Source organism: Babylonia areolata, chromosome 26 (genome assembly GCF_041734735.1).
Source record: "Babylonia areolata isolate BAREFJ2019XMU chromosome 26, ASM4173473v1, whole genome shotgun sequence".
Lineage (NCBI taxonomy): Eukaryota > Metazoa > Mollusca > Gastropoda > Neogastropoda > Buccinidae > Babylonia > Babylonia areolata.
The window spans coordinates 12,257,405-12,278,008 of record NC_134901.1 but is presented as its reverse complement, the minus strand read 5'-3'; the positions used below and the strand labels follow the sequence as shown (position 1 = coordinate 12,278,008).

The following is a 20,604-nucleotide window of genomic DNA, read 5'->3' as shown; positions in this document are numbered from 1 at the left end:
TATATGTGTGTGCGTGTGTGTGTGCACGCACGCATGTGTGTGTGTGTGTGTGTTTATCTGTGTGTGTGTGTGTATCTGTGTGTGTGTGTGTGTCTCTGTGTGTGTATGTGTGTGTGTCTGTGTGTGTGATTGTGTGTGTGTGTTTGTGTGCATTGTATTGTATTACTGTTTTTCTCACAGCAGATTTCTCTGTGTGAAATTTGGGCTGCTCTCCCCAGGGAGAGCGAGTTATTACACTGAGAGCGCTATCGTTGTTTTGGTTTTTTGTTTGTTTTTTCCAGCGTGCAAGTTTTTTTGTTTTTTTTGTTTTTCCTTTTGAAGTGGATTTTTCAACATAATTTTGCCAGGGACAACCCTTTTGTAGCTGTGGGTTCTTTTACATGTGCTAAACACATGCTGCACACGGGACCTTTGTTTGTCATCTCATCCGAATGACTAGCGTCCAGACCACCACTCAAAGTCTTGTTGAGGGGGAGAAAATACTGGCAACTGTGCCATGATTCGAAGCAGTGCACTCAGATTCTCTCGCTTCCTGGGCGGACACGCGTGTGTGTGTGTGTGTGTGTGTGTGTGCATGTGCACGTGTGTGTGTGTGTGTTTGTGCTTGTGTGTGTGAGTGTGTGCACGCATGTGTGTCTTCATTCACACAAGGTTGTGCCATGTTGTCTTCTGTTGTTTTGTGCAGTTCCTGGACTTCCTGTTCTCCCCCCAGAACAGCCTGTGGGACAGCCGGCATGATGCCGTCATCCAGGACATGGATCAGCCCCTGTCTGCCTACTGGGTCGCCTCCTCCAATAACACGTAGGTCTCCGGCACAGGGTTTTGGAATGGAGGTTTGACGAAGGGGACTGCTAGAGTGGATGGTTAGTTCACCTTCTGTCCTGCCTATTTGGCATGTTTTGGAGGCAGCCTTCTGCTGTTCTGAGATTCCCTTCGTCTGTTGCCATCTCCTTTGGGAATTCCGTATGCTCAGAGTGGATGGTTCCTTGGGCTTTCCTTTGTTGCGGCAAATTCAGCTGTCACGGCTACAAGGGCTCCCCATGCGAACCAGAAGGCGATGCCCTCCTCTGTTTGCTTTGAATTTTGCATCAGTTTGACATGGTATGGTTTATGACACTAGAATGTGGAGTTTGTATTATACTCCCAGTTTGGTTGAATATACTTAACATGTCACCTCAAATGCCTGTCTATCGGTCCCTGCGGTTCTTGCTGTGGTTCACATGGGGCGTTTCTTTGCTGGTCATTGGGATGAGTAATTAGCTTCAGCTGGAAATGGGGTTTGATTGGCTAGCAGATGGCAGACTGATAGCAAGGCATCACTGAGTTGCCGTGGAATTTGGGCCTAGAGGAACAAACCAATAGGCCTGGTTTACATCAGTTTGAAATGGAAAGTATATTTAACTAGACTGGAGTATAGTACAAACTGTCCACATTGGAAGATCTAGATTTCCAGGTGGCTTGTTTCAAGAATGGTAGGTTTTCTGATCTCATATCTTACCCTTATCCCATCTCATGAGCTGACCTGCTTTGTGTCTGAATTTTCTTTGGTTGTATACATGAGCAGAAGCTCAAATGTGCATGTAAAGCATCGTCTTCTGCATCTGATCTAATCCAGTATGATGTGTCATGGGAGCATGAAAAGGTTCAGCAAGAACTGTGTGTGCACATTCAGTCATTTATTCATTCATTGAAGAAATGTGTTTTTTTCTTTTTTTCTTGTTGTTGTTTTTTCCTCATTGTTATTATGATTATGATGATGATTATTATTATTAATGTAGTTTTTGTTTTTGTAACAGTAGTTATTGTTAGTATTGTCAGTATCATTATTAGTATTGTTGGTGGTGGTGTAAAAGCACAGAAGGTGACTGCAGCTAGTTGCACACCACCTGATTGTACCTGCCAGGTGATCACCACGCCACCTGATTGTTACAGGTACCTGACAGGTGATCACCACACCACCTGATTGTTGCAGGTACCTGACAGGTGATCACCACACCACCTGATTGTTACAGGTACCTGACAGGTGATCACCACACCACCTGATTGTTACCTGACATGTGATCACCACACCACCTGATTGTTGCAGGTACCTGACAGGTGATCACCACACCACCTGATTGTTACAGGTACCTGACAGGTGATCACCACACCACCTGATTGTTACAGGTACCTGACAGGTGATCACCACACCACCTGATTGTTGCAGGTACCTGACAGGTGATCACCACACCACCTGATTGTTACAGGTACCTGACAGGTGATCACCACACCACCTGATTGTTGCAGGTACCTGACAGGTGATCACCGCACCACCTGATTGTTACAGGTACCTAACAGGTTGTTACAGGTACCTGACAGGTGATCACCACACCACCTGATTGTTGCAGGTACCTGCCAGGTGATCACCACACCACCTGATTGTTACAGGTACCTAACAGGTGATCACCACACCACCTGATAGTTGCAGGTACCTGACAGGTGATCACCACACCACCTGATTGTTGCAGGTACCTGACAGGTGATCACCACACCACCTGATTGTTACCTGACAGGTGATCACCACACCACCTGATTGTTGCAGGTACCTGACAGGTGATCACCACACCACCTGATTGTTACCTGACAGGTGATCACCACACCACCTGATTGTTGCAGGTACCTGCCAGGTGATCACCACACCACCTGATTGTTACAGGTACCTAAGAGGTGAACACCACACCACCTGATTGTTACAGGTACCTAGCAGGTTGTTACAGGTACCTGACAGGTGATCACCACACCACCTGATTGTTACCTGACAGGTGATCACCACACCATCTGATTGTTACAGATACCTGACAGGTGATCACCACACCACCTGATTGTTGCAGGTACCTGACAGGTGATCAGCTGTCCAGTGAATCTTCCACAGAAGCCTATGCTCGCTGTTTGCGAATGGGGTGTCGCTGCATAGAACGTGAGTCAGCTGCTTTCCTGGCTTTGGCTTGCGTGTGTATGTGTGTGTGGTGTTAGTATGTGAGTGTGTGTGTGTAGTGTTAGTATGTGTGTGTGTGTGTGTGTGTGGTGTTAGTATGTGAGTGTGTGTGTGTATGTGTGTGTGGTGTTAGTATGTGAGTGTGTGTGTGTGTGTGTGTGTGTGTGTGTGGCATTAATATGTGAGTGTGTGTGTGTAAGTGTGTGGTGTTAGAATGTGAGTGTGTGTTTGTATGTGTGTGGTGTTAGTATGTGAGTGTGTGTGTGTATGTGTGTGTGTATGAGTGTGTGTGTGTGTGGTGTTAGTATGTGAGTGTGTGTGTGTGTGTGTATGAGTGTGTGTGTGTGTGGTGTTAGTATGTGAGTGTGTGTGGTGTATGTACGTGGGTGTATGTGTGTCTGAGACTTGATTATATGGTTGATGTGATCCTTTTTACAATATTTTCAGCATGGTTTCAGTTTTATGAGAATCGAGTGAGAAGTGAGTGAAATTGGTTCTTTTATTAACATTGTTTTAATCAACCTTTCAACATTATTATGTTCTTTGACTGGTTTTAAGAACTAACAGGTTGACCAGCCGTAAAATGACCAGTCAACCTTGCAACATTCTTACGTGTTTTGTGACTGTTTTTAAGAACTAACAGGTTGAGTTTTGTGACTGTTTTTAAGAACTAACAGGTTGACCATCCATAAAATGACCAATCAACCTTTCAACATTATTATGTGTTCTTTGACTGGTTTTAAGAACTAACAGGTTGACCAGCCCTAAAATGACCAATCAACTTTTCAACATTATTATGTGTTTTTTGACTGGTTTTAAGAACTAACAGGTTGACCATCCCTAAAATGACAAATCAACCTTTCAACATTATTATGTGGTTTTTGACTGGTTTTAAGAACTAACAGGTTGACCATCCCTAAAATGACCAATCAACCTTTCAACATTATTATGTGTTCTTTGACTGGTTTTAAGAACTAACAGGTTGACCAGCCCTAAAATGACCCTTTTCGGGTGGGCTGGACCATGATGAACATGATTTGGTTTGGTTCAGTGGATTGCTGGGACGGCCCAGACGGCTACCCCTACATCTATCACGGCCACACCCTCACCTCCAAGATCAAGTTCCTGGATGTGCTGGAGACCATCAAAGAACACGCCTGGGTGGCATCAGAGTAAGTCCCCTTGTTTTTGTGGTGGCCTTTTGCACAGTGGGCCTTTAAGTTTGGCTCTTCCTGTTTCTGTGGTGGCCTTTTGCATAGTGGGCCTTGAAGTTTTCTCTTCCTGTTTCTGTGGTGGCCTTTTGCATAGTGGGCCTTGAAGTTTGGCTCTTGCTGTTTCTGTGGTGGCCTTTTGCACAGTGGGCCTTGAAGTTTTCTCTTCCTGTTTCTGTGGTGGCCTTTTGCATAGTGGGCCTTGAAGTTTTCTCTTCCTGTTTCTGTGGTGGCCTTTTGCACAGTGGGCCTTGAAGTTTGGCTCTTCCTGTTTTTGTGGTGGTCTTTTGCATAGTGGGCCTTGAAGTTTTCTCTTCCTGTTTCTGTGGTGGCCTTTTGCACAGTGGGCCTTGAAGTTTTCTCTTCCTGTTTCTGTGGTAGTCTTTTGCACAGTGGGCCTTGAAGTTTTCTCTTGAAGTTTGGCTCTTCCTGTTTCTGTGGTGGCCTTTTGCACAGTGGGCCTTGAAGTTTTCTCTTCTTGTTTCTGTGGTAGTCTTTTGCACAGTGGGGCCTTGAAGTTTGGCTCTTCCTGTTTCTGTGGTGGCCTTTTGCATAGTGGGCCTTGAAGTTTTCTCTTGAAGTTTGGCTCTTCCTGTTTCTGTGGTGGCCTTTTGCATAGTGGGCCTTGAAGTTTTCTCTTGAAGTTTGGCTCTTCCTGTTTCTGTGGTGGCCTTTTGCACAGTGGGCCTTGAAGTTTTCTCTTGAAGTTTGGCTCTTCCTGTTTCTGTGGTAGTCTTTTGCACAGTGGGCCTTGAAGTTTTCTCTTGAAATTTGGCTCTTCCTGTTTCTGTGGTGGCCTTTTGCACAGTGGGCCTTGAAGTTTTCTCTTCCTGTTTCTGTGGTGGCCTTTTGCACAGTGGGCCTTGAAGTTTTCTCTTCCTGTTTTTGTCAGGTTTTACTGTCACATTAATTTGTTGAGGGTTATTGGGTTTTTATTTTTTATTATTTTTTTTTTTACCTGAAGTGAGATTCCATCATTTAGTTTATGTGATGTTTAACTGACATGTATTTTGAGTGTTTTGTTATGTGTTCTTTCTTGTGTGTATGTGTGTAGATTGTTAGTGTTTGATGTCTGTGTTATTATTGAGGTTTCCTCCTTCTTGTGTGTATGTGTGTAGATTGTTAGTGTTTGATGTCTGTGTTATTATTGAGGTTTCCTCCTTCTTGTGTGTATGTGTGTAGATTGTTAGTGTTTGTTACGCTGCTGGTCAGGCATCTGCTTGGCAGATGTGGTGTAGCGTATATGGTTTGTCCGAGCGCAGTGACGCCTCCTTGAGCAACTGAAACTGAAACTGTTAGTGTTTGATGTCTGTGTTATTATTGAGGTTTCCTCCTTCTTGTGTGTATGTGTGTAGATTGTTAGTGTTTGATGTCTGTGTTATTATTGAGGTTTCCTCCTTCTTGTGTGTATGTGTGTAGATTGTTAGTGTTTGATGTCTGTGTTATTATTGAGGTTTCCTCCTGCGCCTGTCCATAGAGAATGTGGGCTGTAAGCAAGGACAGATTAAGACAGGTTTTGTGTCTGTTTTCAGGTATATCCCCTGATGACTGTCCATAGAGAATGTGGGCTGTAAGCAAGGACAGATTAAGACAGGTTTTGTGGCTGTTTTCAGGTATATCCCCTGATGACTGTCCATAGAGAGCCTGGGCTGTAAGCAAGGACAGATTAAGACAGGTTTTGTGGCTGTTTTCAGGTATATCCCCTGATGACTGTCCATAGAGAGCCTGGGTTGTAAACAAGGACAGATTAAGACCGGTTTTGTGGCTGTTTTCAGGTACCCTTTGATCCTGTCCATAGAGAACCACTGCAGCCTGGGCCAGCAGAGGAACATGGCTATGGCTTTCAAGGATGTCTTTGGGGGTGAGAGTCTCTCTGTGTGTTTAGGTGTGTGTAGGGGGGAGGGGGGGGCAGGGGTTGTGTGTGTGTGTTCAGTGTGTGAGTGAGTGTGTGTGTGTTTGTGTGTGTGTGTGCTCGTATGCCTCTGTGTGTTAGTTTGTGTGTGTACATCTCAACTTCTGGAGACGTTTTCCCTTGCAACACCTGTGGGAAGTGCTGCACATCCAGAATCGGCCTCTTCTCCCATGTGAGGACACACACCGACAGATAAGCCTGCCTGCCTACTCATCCATTGGACCAATGGGAGACTCCATCAGTACATTTGTGTGTGTGTGTGTTTCATTGTGTACTGGTACAGGCTTAAGCGTGAGTGCATTGTATGAGTGAGATGCAAAACAGTCATAGCATATCCAGTAACATAGATTTTTCATGTCTTTCCAATGACATTCAGCAGCTATAACCCATAGTGTGTGTGTGTTTGTGTGTGTGTGTATGTGTGTGTGTGTGTGTAATTAAGTAGTGTAATACATGTAGTCTTTGAATCTGTTTTATGCTTTTGTGGATTACATCTTTAATTGTGTATGTGTGTTCAATGTTTTTGTAAAGTGCTTTGAGCTCCCCTTAAGTGAGGAAAGCACTCAACAAGCATTCATTATTATTACTATTAATATTACTGCTATTTCCCACACATAGCTTTTTGTTTGTATTCTATTTGTGTATGGTGTTTGTGGTAAATGTGTGTGTGTGTGCTTGTGTCTGTGTTTGTGGTATGTATGTATGTATGTGTGTTTGTGTGTGGGTTTTGTTTGTATGTATATGTGTGTGTTCCTACAGGCAATCTGCTTGTTGAGCCCATCAGCAAAGAGTATATATGTGTGTGTTCCTACAGGCAATCTGCTTGTTGAGCCCATCAGCAAAGAGAATGTATGTGTGTGTTCCTACAGGCAATCTGCTTGTTGAGCCCATCAGAAAAGAGTATATATGTGTGTGTTCCTACAGGCAGTCTGCTTGTTGAGCCCATCAGCAAAGAGTATATATGTGTGTGTTCCTACAGGCAATCTGCTTGTTGAGCCCTTCAGCAAAGAGTATATATGTGTGTGTTCCTACAGGCAATCTGCTTGTTGAGCCCATCAGCAAAGAGTATGTATGTGTGTGTTCCTACAGGCAATCTGCTTGTTGAGCCCATCAGCAAAGAGAATGTATGTGTGTGTTCCTACAGGCAATCTGCTTGTTGAGCCCATCAGCAAAGAGTATGTATGTGTGTGTTCCTACAGGCAATCTGCTTGTTGAGCCCATCAGCAAAGAGTATATATGTGTGTGTTCCTACAGGCAATCTGCTTGTTGAGCCCTTCAGCAAAGAGTATATATGTGTGTGTTCCTACAGGCAATCTGCTTGTTGAGCCCTTCAGCAAAGAGTGTATATGTGTGTGTTCCTACAGGCAGTCTGCTTGTTGAGCCCATCAGCAAAGAGTATGTATGTGTGTGTTCCTACAGGCAATCTGCTTGTTGAGCCCCTCAGCAAAGAGTATATATGTGTGTGTTCCTACAGGCAATCTGCTTGTTGAGCCCATCAGCAAAGAGTATGTATGTGTGTGTTCCTACAGGCAATCTGCTTGTTGAGCCCATCAGCAAAGAGTATATATGTGTGTGTTCCTACAGGCAATCTGCTTGTTGAGCCCCTCAGCAAAGAGTATATATGTGTGTGTTCCTACAGGCAATCTGCTTGTTGAGCCCCTCAGCAAAGAGGGATCAGTCCTGCCCTCTCCACAGCAGCTCAAGTACAGAATCATTCTCAAGGTACATACACACGGTTTGTCTGGAGTTATGTGTGTGTGTGTGTGGAAGGGCTTTTATTAATTCAATTTTTTTTTTATTGTGCATAGAATCATTCTCTAGAGAAGTTCTGTTCATCAGCTCATGCGTGTGAACAAAGGGAATCTTTGTAATAACCTCGCTCGGTTGTCTGTGTGTATGTACACATGTATGTATTTTAAACATGGACGCTGTAGAGGAAACAGATCATAGTGCTGGATCAGTTCCACCTCTGGTACTTGGATAAGATCATGGGCATTTCATGGGACGACAAGTTTCCAACACAGAAGTGCTTTTAAGAGCAAAGATTATTGGTGTTGAAGCATTACAATGAAATCCCAGCTTCTGTTTGTGTGTGCACTGAACATTTACATTGCTCATGGTGAATGAATTATCTTATGACCTATCTGTAATCTGTATTTTGTTATTGTTGTTGCTGTTATGTGTGTGTGTGTGGACTGAAATGAGTAGGGAAAAAAAACAGCAACAAAATAACAGAGACAATAATATCCATGTCCATGAGTCAATGACAACATCTAATTGATGTTCTCAATATTAGCACATGTTGGTTGTTTTCTTTTCTTTTAGTTTTTTTGTTTGTTTGGGTTTTTGTTGTTGGTTGTTTTTTTTTGCTGTTTTTTGTTGTTGTTGTTGTATGTTTGTTTCGGTTTTTGCTGATTTTTTTTCTATCCGTTGTATATGTTTCTGGTATTTGTTGTACATGCAGCACTAGAAGTCACCCCCCACACTTGGTATTTGTTGTACATGCAGTACAAGACGTGTCTCCCACCCTTGGTATTTGTTGTACACAGCACAGTCACCCCTTGGTATTTGTTGTACACAGCACAGTCACCCCTAACAATGGTATTTGTTGTACACAGCACAGTCACCCCTAACAATGGTATTTGTTGTACACAGCACAGTCACCCCTGTCAGTGGTATTTGTTGTACACCGCACAGTCACCCCTAACAATGGTATTTGTTGTACACAGCACAGTCACCCCTTGGTATTTGTTGTACACAGCACAGTCACCCCTAACAATGGTATTTGTTGTACACAGCACAGTCACCCCTAACAATGGTATTTGTTGTACACAGCACAGTCACCCCTAACAATGGTATTTGTTGTACACAGCACAGTCACCCCTAACAATGGTATTTGTTGTACACAGCACAGTCACCCATAACAATGGTATTGTTGTACACAGCACAGTCACCCACTTGGTATTTGTTGTACACAGCACAGTCACCCCTAACAATGGTATTTGTTGTACACCATCACAGTCACCCTACCTTGGTATTTGTTGTACACAGCACGTCACCCTTGGTATTTGTTGTACACCGCACAGTCACCCCTGTCAATGGTATTGTTACACAGCACAGTCACCCCTAACAATGGTATTTGTTGCACACATCACAGTCACCCCTACCCTTGGTATTTGTTGTACACATCACAGTCACCCCTACCCTTGGTATTGTACACATCACAGTCACCCCTACCCTTGGTATTGTACACATCACAGTCACCCCTACCCTGTATTTGTCTGTACACATCACAGTCACCCCTACCCTTGGTATTTGTTGTACACATCCACAGTCACCCCTACCCTTGGTATTGTACACATCACAGTCACCCTACCCTTGGTATTTGTTGTACACATCACAGTCACCCTACCCTTGGTATTTGTTGTTCACATCACAGTCACCCCTACCCTTGGTATTTGTCGTACACATCACAGTCACCCCTACCCTTGGTATTTGTTGTACACAGCAGTCACCCCTACCCATGGTATTTTTCGTACACATCACAGTCACCCCTACCCATGGTATTTTTCGTACACATCACAGTCACCCATACCCTTGGTATTTGTTGTACACAACACAGTCACCCCATGGTATTTGTTGTACACATCACAGTCACCCCATGGTATTTGTTGCACACATCACAGTCACCCCTACCCTTGGTATTTGTTGTACACCTCACAGTCACCCCTACCCTTGGTATTTGTTGTACACCTCACAGTCACCCCTATCAATGGTATTTGTTGTACACAGCACAGTCACCCCTACCCTTGGTATTTGTTGTACACAGTACAGTCACCCCTTGGTATTTGTTGTACACAGTACAGTCACCCCTACCCTTGGTATTGTACACATCACAGTCACCCCATGGTATTTGTTGTACACTTCACAGTCACCCCATGGTATTTGTTGTACACATCACAGTCACCCCATGGTATTTGTTGTACACTTCACAGTCACCCCATGGTATTTGTTGTACACAACACAATCACCCTATGGTATTTGTTGTACACAGCAGTCACCCCTACCCATGGTATTTTTCGTACACATCACAGTCACCCATACCCTTGGTATTTGTTGTACACTTCACAGTCACCCCATGGTATTTGTCGTACACATCACAGTCACCCCTACCCTTGGTATTGTACACATCACAGTCACCCATACCCTTGGTATTTGTTGTACACAGTACAGTCACTGCATGGTATTTGTCGTACAGTCACCGCTACCCATGGTATTTGTCGTACACATCACAGTCACCCCTACCCTTGGTATTTGTTGTACACTTCACAGTCACCCCATGGTATTTGTTGTACGCAGCACAAGAAACTGCCGGACGGGGTGGACGGGAATGAGTGGAAGTACACGGTGGCCACAGAAGACAACAGCAATCTTGACGTGGAAGTCAGCACCTCCACCAAGAGCGGCATTCTGTATCTGGAGGATCCCGTGGACCATGTAACTGGCTTTGTGTTAATGTTTCTTCTTCTTCTTCTTCTGCGTTCGTGGGCTGCAACTCCCACGTTCACTCGTATGCACATGAGTGGGCTTTTACGTGTATGACTGTTTTTACCCCGCCATGTAAGCAGCCATACTCCGTTTTCGGGGGTGTGCATGCTGGGTATGTTCTTGTTTCCATAACCCACCGAACGCTGACATGGATTACGGGATCTTTAACGTGCGTATTTGATCTTCTGCTTGCATATACACACGAAGGGGGTTCAGGCACTAGCAGGTCTGCACATATGTTGACCTGGGAGATCGTAAAAATCTCCACCCTTCACCCACCAGGCGCCGTCACCGTGATTCGAACCCGGGACCCTCAGATTGACAGTCCAACGCTTTAACCACTTGGCTATTGTGCCCGTCGTGTTAATGTTGATAGTTATGACAATGGTAATAGTGAATCCTTCTTGTATGGTCTGAAATCAGAAATGGTGTCGAGCGTTGAAATGTCCTGATATAAAACTTGTCCTTGACCGTATGCAAGCACTATCCATGAAAATGAGGGGTTTGCTTAGGTTCAGGAATGAATGCAGTTTTACTTGATCATGTCAGTTTTCTTTTTTTTTTTTTTTACCATCAGACTTACCGATTTGAAAGATTAAGTACCCCTGAAAACGGAGTATAGCTGCCTACATGGCGGGGTAAAAAAGGTCATACATGTAAAAGCCCACTCGTGTACATATGATTGAACGTGGGAGTTTCAGCCCTCAAACAAAGAAGAAGAAGAAGGAAAAAGTCAGAACATGGAAGAATACATCCCACACTGCTGTTCAGTAGAGATGTGTGTTGATACTGTAAATGACACATTGCTGTTCAGTACAGATGTGTGTTGATACTGTACATGGCACATTGCTGTTCAACAGAGATGTGTGTTGATACTGTACATGACACATTGCTGTTCAAAAGCGATGTGTGTTGATACTGTACATGACACATTGCTGTTCAACAGAGATGTGAGTTGATACTGTACATGACACATTGCTGTTCAACAGCGATGTGTGTTGATACTGTACATGACACATTGCTGTTCAACAGAGATGTGTGTTGATACTGTACATGACACATTGCTGTTCAACAGAGATGTGTATGTTGAAGAATACATGGCACATTGCTGTTCAACAGAGATGTGTGTTGATACTGTACATGTCACATTGCTGTTCAACAAAGATGTGTGTTGATACTGTACATGACACATTGCTGTTCAACAGAGATGTGTGTTGATACTGTACATGATACATTGCTGTTCAACAGAGATGTGTGTTGATACTGTACATGACACATTGCTGTTCAACAGAGATGTGTGTTGATACTGTACATGACACATTGCTGTTCAGTAGAGATGTGTGTTGATACTGTACATGACACATTGCTGTTCAGTAGAGATGTGTGTTGATACTGTACATGACACATTGCTGTTCAGTAGAGATGTGTGTGTTGATACTGTACATGACACATTGCTGTTCAGTAGAGATGTGTGTTGATACTGTACATGACACATTGCTGTTCAACAGAGATGTGTGTTGATACTGTACATGACACATTGCTGTTCAACAGAGATGTGTGTTGATACTGTACATGACACATTGCTGTTCAACAGAGATGTGTGTTGATACTGTACATGACACATTGCTGTTCAACAGCGATGTGTGTTGATACTGTACATGGCACATTGCTGTTCAACAGAGATGTGTTTTGATACTATACATGACACATTGCTGTTCAACAGAGATGTGTGTTGATACTGTACATGGCACATTGCTGTTCAACAGAGATGTGTTTTGATACTATACATGACACATTGCTGTTCAACAGAGATGTGTGTTGATCTGTACATGACACATTGCTGTTCAACAGAGATGTGTGTTGATACTGTACATGGCACATTGCTGTTCAACAGAGATGTGTGTTGATACTGTACATGGCACATTGTTGTTCAGTAGAGATGTGTGTTGATACTGTACATGACACATTGCTGTTCAGTAGAGATGTGTGTTGATACTGTACATGACACATTGCTGTTCAACAGCGATGTGTGTTGATACTGTACATGACACATTGCTGTTCAACAGAGATGTGTGTTGATACTGTACATGGCACATTGCTGTTCAACAGAGATGTGTGTTGATACTGTTTGTACTCCATGCCCCATCAGGAGTGAAAGGATTACATTTTATTTTCTTGATTCTGCCTGCTGTCATGGCATAGCGGTTAGCGCTGCATGCTAACCACTAGGAGGATGTGTATTCTACCCCCAGCGTGGTTGATGCGGGTTTGTCTATTTTGAGAGTACAGCCTGGTCAGGTAGTCCCAAACCTAACCGGACCCCCATAATGACATGTTCATCACCCCTGTCAGGGTTCGAATTCAGGCACTCTGGACAAAACATTTGAGTGCCCATTTGTTTGTTTTGGGTGCCAGCAAAATAGAATGAAATAGAATCTTTGATTGAATTATGATTTGCATTTTTGTTGATGTTTGGAAAACCAGGTTCAAAATGTCCACATGTCTGAAGCCCATGGGCCTGTTGATAGCTTCTTTACTCTTTCTGCCGTCCACATGTCTGAAGCCCATGGGCCTGTTGATAGCTTCTTTACTCTTTCTGCCGTCCACATGTCTGAAGCCCATGGGCCTGTTGATAGCTTCTTTACTCTTTCTGCCATCCACATGTCTGAAGCCAATGGGCCTGTTGATAGCTTCTTTACTCTTTCTGCCGTCCACATGTCTGAAGCCCATGGGCCTGTTGATAGCTTCTTTACTCTTTCTGCCGTCCACATGTCTGAAGCCCATGGGCCTGTTGATAGCTTCTTTACTCTTTCTGCCACGTCTTGTTCAAGAGAGAGCAGAGCTCTCCCTGCTGCTCTCTCTGACACAACCTTTTTTCTTTCCTCTTGTCTTTCCACGGAGAACTTGTGTTTGAGATTGGGAGTGCCTCATGAGGGTGAACCTTTTGATTACTTTCTATCCATCAAGTTCATATTTTGCTTTTCCAATCCCACCAGTGTGCCAAGGAAAGTTTTTCTGGCAGACTTCATTGCACACACACTGGCGCTTTGATTTGTACTCCTGTTGTTTATTATTTTTGTCATCTTGAGATTCCATCTCTGTTTCGGGAGTCTTTCTTTTAACATTATAGATGGGAAGCATTGTTCGTCGCTAATGTGCCATGAACATCAACATCCAATCGCGCATGAGCAAAGATGCTGCTCCGTGACGCGAGCTGCAGCAGACGACACTTTACATTTTGATCGACTGTGTTTGAACTTGCTTTCTTGGTGTATCTTTTAATTAATTTTTTTTCGCCTCTATCAATTTTTTAGTGCCAGCTGAGCACTCTCGACAGAAAATTTGCGTGCCTGAGCCAACTTTTCATAGCATTCACACCCGGGCACCTGCTAAAGTGGAACCCTGCCTGTCATCATGCATCTTCATTGAAATAGGAAAAAGAAAATGTCCCCAGTTCTGGGCTGCACCGCACAATGACATTTTTTCATTCTCAAGCAAGTGAAATGTGTGTGTGTGTGTGTGCGTGCGCGCACGTGCGTGCATACATGTATGTGTGTGTGTGTCTCAGATCTGGAGGCCCCACATCTTTGTGCTGAGCGGCTACAAGCTGTATTACACAGAGGAGACACACAGCCCTGACCAGGACGAGGATGAGGATGAATCGCCTGAAGATGTAATGTGGCTGCCTTTGCTTTTGGGTTTTTTGGTTTTTTTTGTCTTCTTGTTGTTGTTACTGTTGTCTTCTGCTGCCTACTGCTTTCTTTTGATGTTGGAAAGACCTGACAAGGACACTGGGCTTGTGCATAGGTCAGGCATCTTTATATTATTTTGTTTTATATTTTTTTAGGTAGATGCTGTGCAGCGTTGAGTATATTGATCAGTCTCCATGCTTTGACACCTTGAAACTGAAACTTCATGCTCATTTTCTTTTTCTTTCTCTTTTTTTTTTTCTTGTTCCTTTTTCTCCATCTTCTTTGTTTTCATTTTCCTTGTTTTTGTTTTTTCTTATGAACAGTTGTATGCGTGGGACTGTATTATGTGTGATTTATTAGATATAACACATTGATTCTTATGCATATGACTGTTCATAATGCATGCCCTCAATACTTTAAATGAATATTTTGTTTCCAGCTCCAACATAAATCAGACGGAGCCATTGTCCCTAAGCCGAACGTTGATTTATTTTAAATGAGCCTATGATTTAATGGAAGGAAAGAAACGAACCTGCTTCAAAAAAAACATGTCGTCAAATGCCAGCAATATCTGTCTTCAAGTAAAAAATAACCATGTTTCTATTTGATACTTTGGATTAACCCACTGGCAGCTCCACCTTCAGTCTTCTTTATTCTCCATACTGCCTTGTGTCTGTTTTTCACACACTTCCCACCAAAGCTGGGTACCAGGGTTAGCAGGCGGCTCTTTGCAAATGCTTGCTTATTTATGCTCAGCCCACTTGCTGCCATGCCATGATGAATGAAAAGCTGAATGCCTACACTTCCCGTCAAAACTGGGTACCAGTGTTACAGCCTGTTCGTACCCTCATTGGCATTTTTACCCCGGGATCAAATGTGGCTGGTCCAGATAATCCTGGAGTCTGTGTTGTCTGGCCTGGAATGAGGCCCCCCCCATCCTCCCCCCCCCCCACAACCACCTCCCTCCCTTTCCAAGGTAAACTTAGAATAGTCAGAACTGACTCCCTTTAGTTGGATTGTACCATTTCCTCATAATGGGTATGGTGGTCATACTAGGCTGGCTTGAAGTGAAGACCAGGTGTAATATGTGGCCCTGTTAGAATCAGTACAGGTTATTAAAATAGAAACTCCCTCAACATTTGCTTTCATTAAGTTGTAATAGAGAGGGTGAGTGGGTGTTGTGGGTGTGTCCAGCAGGGGGGATGTGAATTTAGTTAAAGCTAGCCCTGAAAGTCTCCCCCCCCCCCAACCCCCCTTATATTTTCAATTGTTTGAATAAACTTGGGGGTCATTTCCAGCTAGGGGTGGTCGATCCTGACCAGACTTGACCAGGGTCAGTTGAGGCCAGCCCAGATTGACACCAGTCAGATCCAACTGGGGAGGGGGAGGAGGGGAGGTGGGGGGATGAGGGTGTAGTTTGAGGCTGTTACATCGGGTACACCTGTTGGCTGTTACTGTGTGGATACCAGGGTCGTCCTGTGGATGAGCTTCACTTCAGCGAGAAATGGTTCCATGGCCGACTGGAAGGAGGGCGGAGGAGAGCAGAAGAGCTGTTACAGCAGTACAGTTACCTAGGCGACGGCACCTTCCTGGTGCGAGAGAGTGACACGTTTGTCGGGGACTTTTCCCTGTCTTTCTGGTGAGTGGTGGTGGTGTTCTGTGTGTGTGTGTGTGTGTGTGTGTGTGTGTGTGCCTGGTGTGTGTCTATGTTTGTGTGCATAATGATTCTGTACATAGTTGTTATTCTGGCACAGCTTGATATTCTTTTGTCTAACTGCTGTGCTAAAATGTAAAAACTAAAACATTGTCATCATCACCATTATCGGAACAACATTAGTATCACAGCGACATAAATGTCATCATCATCATCAGAGCAAGATTAATAATAATAATGTACATTTATATAGCGCCCTTTCTCTCTAAGAGCTCAGGGCTCTTTACATGAAAGAAAAATATTACAAGTTACATAAAACATTCATGACCACTTACTAAAAAAAAAACTTCCCCCCCCCCACACTCTCCCCCTCCCACTCTATATACATCCAAAGTGAGCTGACATGGGTGGTGTTGGAGAACAAGGAAGCTGAGAGTGCTCATTGAAAGGTTTTAAAAAGATGAGTTTTTCGTGATGAGCGAAAAGCAGAAATAGAATCAGGTGCACGGATATGATGAGGAAGGTTGTTCCAGATGTGAGGAGCAGCAAAGAAGAAAAAAACGTTCACCATAGGTTCTTGTATTGACAATCATCACCATCATCACAACATCATCATTATCATCACCATCATCAGAACAACATTATTATCATATTACACTCATTATCAGAACATTACTTTCAGAACCATCATCATCAGAACAAGATTGATATCATCATCACCATCATCAGAACATTATTATCATATTACACTCATTATCAGAACATTACTTTCAGAACCATCATCATCAGAACAAGATTGATATCATCATCACCATCATCAGAACAACATTGATATCACTAGCATTAGCAGCACTGCCATTTTTATCACTGTTCTTGTTACTGTTTCTAATTACATGACATCAGTATGACCCTCTTACAGCCCCTCCCTCCACCTTCTGTCACTGTCAGTGTCACTGGTCTCCAAACCACCTGACATGTCCAGCCCCTCCCTCCACCTTCTGTCAGTGTCAGTGTCACTGGTCTCCAAACCACCTGACATGTCCAGCCCCTCCCTCCACCTTCTGTCACTGTCACTGTCCCTGTCACTGGTCCCCAAACCACCTGACATGTCCAGCCCCTCCCTCCACCTTCTGTCACTGTCAGTGTCAGTGTCACTGGTCTCCAAACCACCTGACATGTCCAGCCCCTCCCTCCACCTTCTGTCAGTGTCAGTGTCAGTGTCACTGGTCTCCAAACCACCTGACATGTCCAGCCCCTCCCTCCACCTTCTGTCACTGTCACTGTCCCTGTCACTGGTCCCCAAACCACCTGACATGTCCAGCCCCTCCCTCCACCTTCTGTCACTGTCAGTGTCAGTGTCACTGGTCTCCAAACCACCTGACATGTCCAGCCCCTCCCTCCACCTTCTGTCAGTGTCAGTGTCACTGGTCTCCAAACCACCTGACATGTCCAGCTCCTCACTCCACCTTCTGTCACTGTCACTGTCCCTGTCACTGGTCCCCAAATCTCCTGACATGTCCAGCCCCTCCCTCCACCTTCTGTCACTGTCAGTGTCAGTGTCACTGGTCCCCAAACCACCTGACATGTCCAGCCCCTCCCTCCACCTTCTGTCAGTGTCAGTGTCACTGGTCTCCAAACCACCTGATATGTCCAGCCCCTCCCTCCACATTCTGTCACTGTCACTGTCCCTGTCACTGGTCCCCAAACCTCCTGACATGTTCAGCCCCTCCCTCCACATTCTGTCAGTGTCACTGTCCCTGTCACTGGTCTCCAAACCACCTGACATGTCCAGCCCCTCCCTCCACCTTCTGTCGCTGTCAGTGTCAGTGTCACTGGTCCCCAAACCACCTGACATGTCCAGCCCCTCCCTCCACATTCTGTCAGTGTCACTGTCAGTGTCAGTGTCACTGGTCCCCAAACCTCCTGACATGTCCAGCCCCTCCTTCCACCTTCTGTCAGTGTCACTGTCAGTGTCAGTGTCACTGGTCCCCAAACCTCCTGACATGTCCAGCCCCTCCCTCCACATTCTGTCAGTGTCACTGTCACTGTCACTAGTCCCCAAACCTGGTTAGGTCATGGGGGCACTGATTGATGAACACATCACCAACATTCTCCATTTCAGCCGGTCACGACTCAGTGCCTGAGTTTCGGCACAGCTTTTCTCTGTCCACCCAGTGATGTTGTCTGCCCACTTGTTTCGCTGTCTGCCTCGTCTTCTTTTCCCCTGCACTGTCCCCTGAGGGATGGTCTTGCAGGGCCATCAGCTTTTGTCATGTGGCCATACCATCTCATTTTCTTTTTTTTTTTTCACTGTGGTCAGGAGGTCTTCATACTGACCAATATGCTATCTGATGAGTGATGGTTTTTCTTACTTCTTCAATTGTTATGTGGTCTTTGTAGGAGATGCCAAGCAGTCTCCTGAAGCATCTCATTTCCATTGTGTGGATTCTTCTCTGAAGCTCCACTGTATGAGTCCACCTTACAGATCCCCCGATATCACCCCCACCATGACTCCACCCCCTCATCATTAGTCTGCCAACGTTGCCTTATTTCTCCTCCATCATGTGTATCATCATTACCAACACCTTCACAACCATCACCCCCACCATGACTCCACCCCCTCATCATTAGTCTGCCAACGTTGCCTTATTTCTCCTCCATCATGTGTATCACCATTACCAACACCTTCACAACCATCACCCCCACCATGACTCCACCCCCTCATCATTAGTCTGCCAACGTTGCCTTTTTTCTCCTCCATCATGTGTATCACCATTACCAACACCTTCACAACCATCACCCCCACCACTCGACTGATGCTACTACTAATGATATTTGTGTTCACTGCAGCAACTGTAATTTATTATAGATCTACAAGCCGCTGCTTTATTGCATAAACAGCACATGGAAAGCCATTCTTGAGTCTGTAGAAATGATCAGTCCACTGGCATGGAAGGGAAAAGAAAATTGATTCCTACAGAAGACAAACATGCAGGGCTTCTGATCATTTAAAAGCCTTGGGGGTCCCTTATACTTTGAGAGGGTCACTTTAAGCTTGCACATTCTAATCAGATCTGCAGAACCACACACATTCAAAGCAGGCTAGTGGATAATGAATTATTTTGATACAGATGCAAGGGGAAACAGGAGCGGCTTGTGGTTAGTATGTTACTTTCATTGATACTGACACCTTCTGTGAGTGTACCAGCTCCTGTTCTGACCACTTACTGCTGACACCTGAGTCAGCCAAAAGAGATGGGAAAGTTTAAGCAGCTGAATCACCAAGACAGTAACTATTTTCTATTTGTGGTCGATACATACGTGTTTTCACAGATGGTTGTCTCCTCTTGATGGTGAGTTATGATACATCCGTTTGTGATATGTTGCATAACAGATCTGAAAGAATATTGATGTTTTGTGCATGTTTTTTTGTTGGTGTTTTTGTTTGTTTGTTGTTTATTTGTGAGGTAGCTGTGAAGTTTTTTTGCATCATGTTTGTAATGTTTGGTTTTATGCTGCAGTGCACTGGCACCTGTTTGGCTGAGGTGCACTTGCACCTGTTTGTTTGCACTAAAATGTGCATGTATATTACATGCATACATGAGTTTGTATGAGAAAGAGAGAGGCAGAGAGTTGTTGAGTCCACAAGAGCATGGAAATCCATGAGTTTGTATGATGAGAGAGAGAGAGAGGCAGAGAGAGTTGTTGAGTCCATAAAAGCATGGAAATCCATGAGTTTGTATGATGAGAGAGAGAGAGGCAGAGAGAGTTGTTCAGTCCATAAAAGCTTGGAAATCCATGAGTTTGTATGATGAACTCTGAACTCTGAACTGGTTTAATTCCTGAGGCCACCGACCTGTACACAAATTGAGTTGGCCAAAACTAATGAAGGGGAAAAAAGGACAAAACAGGAGAAAAACAAGAAGACATTGCAAAATGCATACAATACATCAATCATACATACTACTGGAGTGTAAGCAACTGATCTCATAATCTTAAGGCTTAAAAACTGTACATCACTAAATCTCTCAGACATCGAGTATCTTTGTTCTGTAATAAGTAAGCTAGAGTTTGATGATGTCTGTTTCTGCAATGCTTTACAATGTATTTATCTCTTAAAGCGGAGTAATGTGGACAATCAAAAAGGAAATGATTTTCCGTTTCGATGTGAACACAAAATGGACATTTATCTGGTTTTTGAGAATATCTGTTGTTAATATTTATCTCACATAACCCAAGCCTGAGTCTAGTTAATGTTTGTCTAAATTTGGCTATAGTAATGACATTGATATATCTATCTGGCTTTAAAATTGATTTGAATGAGCGATACGTCACAAAGTGATCACTCACATCCAATTTTGAATGCCAACCTTGATGGAAACAGTCAATTATTCGTTGTTTGAAATTTTTCAAAAATGTCTTCTTCTCCAACCCCACCATTCATCCAGACCTCTGAGAAACCAAACAAATCTAAACACCTCTTTATTTGCATAGCCCAGTTATGCAAATTGTGTTCCTCATTATTGTGAGGTATCTTTTGCAAGATCATTTCATATGCTTGTTTAGGAAATCTCAAAATATTCATGTTTTGTAAGCAAAGCCAGTAACTTAGA

The 20,604-nt window shown here is 43.9% G+C and overlaps 1 protein-coding gene across 1 annotated transcript in view; it reads left to right on the top strand.

Annotated features, from left to right (window-relative positions):
* LOC143300602 (1-phosphatidylinositol 4,5-bisphosphate phosphodiesterase gamma-1-like) overlaps nucleotides 1-20,604 on the top strand; it is a 69,984-nt gene that overhangs the window by 13,504 nt on the left and 35,876 nt on the right. The window contains exons 9-16 of the mRNA XM_076614383.1: nucleotides 686-801; nucleotides 2,871-2,956; nucleotides 4,026-4,146; nucleotides 5,961-6,046; nucleotides 7,737-7,819; nucleotides 10,457-10,594; nucleotides 14,214-14,318; nucleotides 15,807-15,976. Coding sequence (XP_076470498.1) covers nucleotides 686-801; nucleotides 2,871-2,956; nucleotides 4,026-4,146; nucleotides 5,961-6,046; nucleotides 7,737-7,819; nucleotides 10,457-10,594; nucleotides 14,214-14,318; nucleotides 15,807-15,976 — 905 coding nt within the window. The remainder of the gene's footprint in view (nucleotides 1-685; nucleotides 802-2,870; nucleotides 2,957-4,025; nucleotides 4,147-5,960; nucleotides 6,047-7,736; nucleotides 7,820-10,456; nucleotides 10,595-14,213; nucleotides 14,319-15,806; nucleotides 15,977-20,604) is intronic.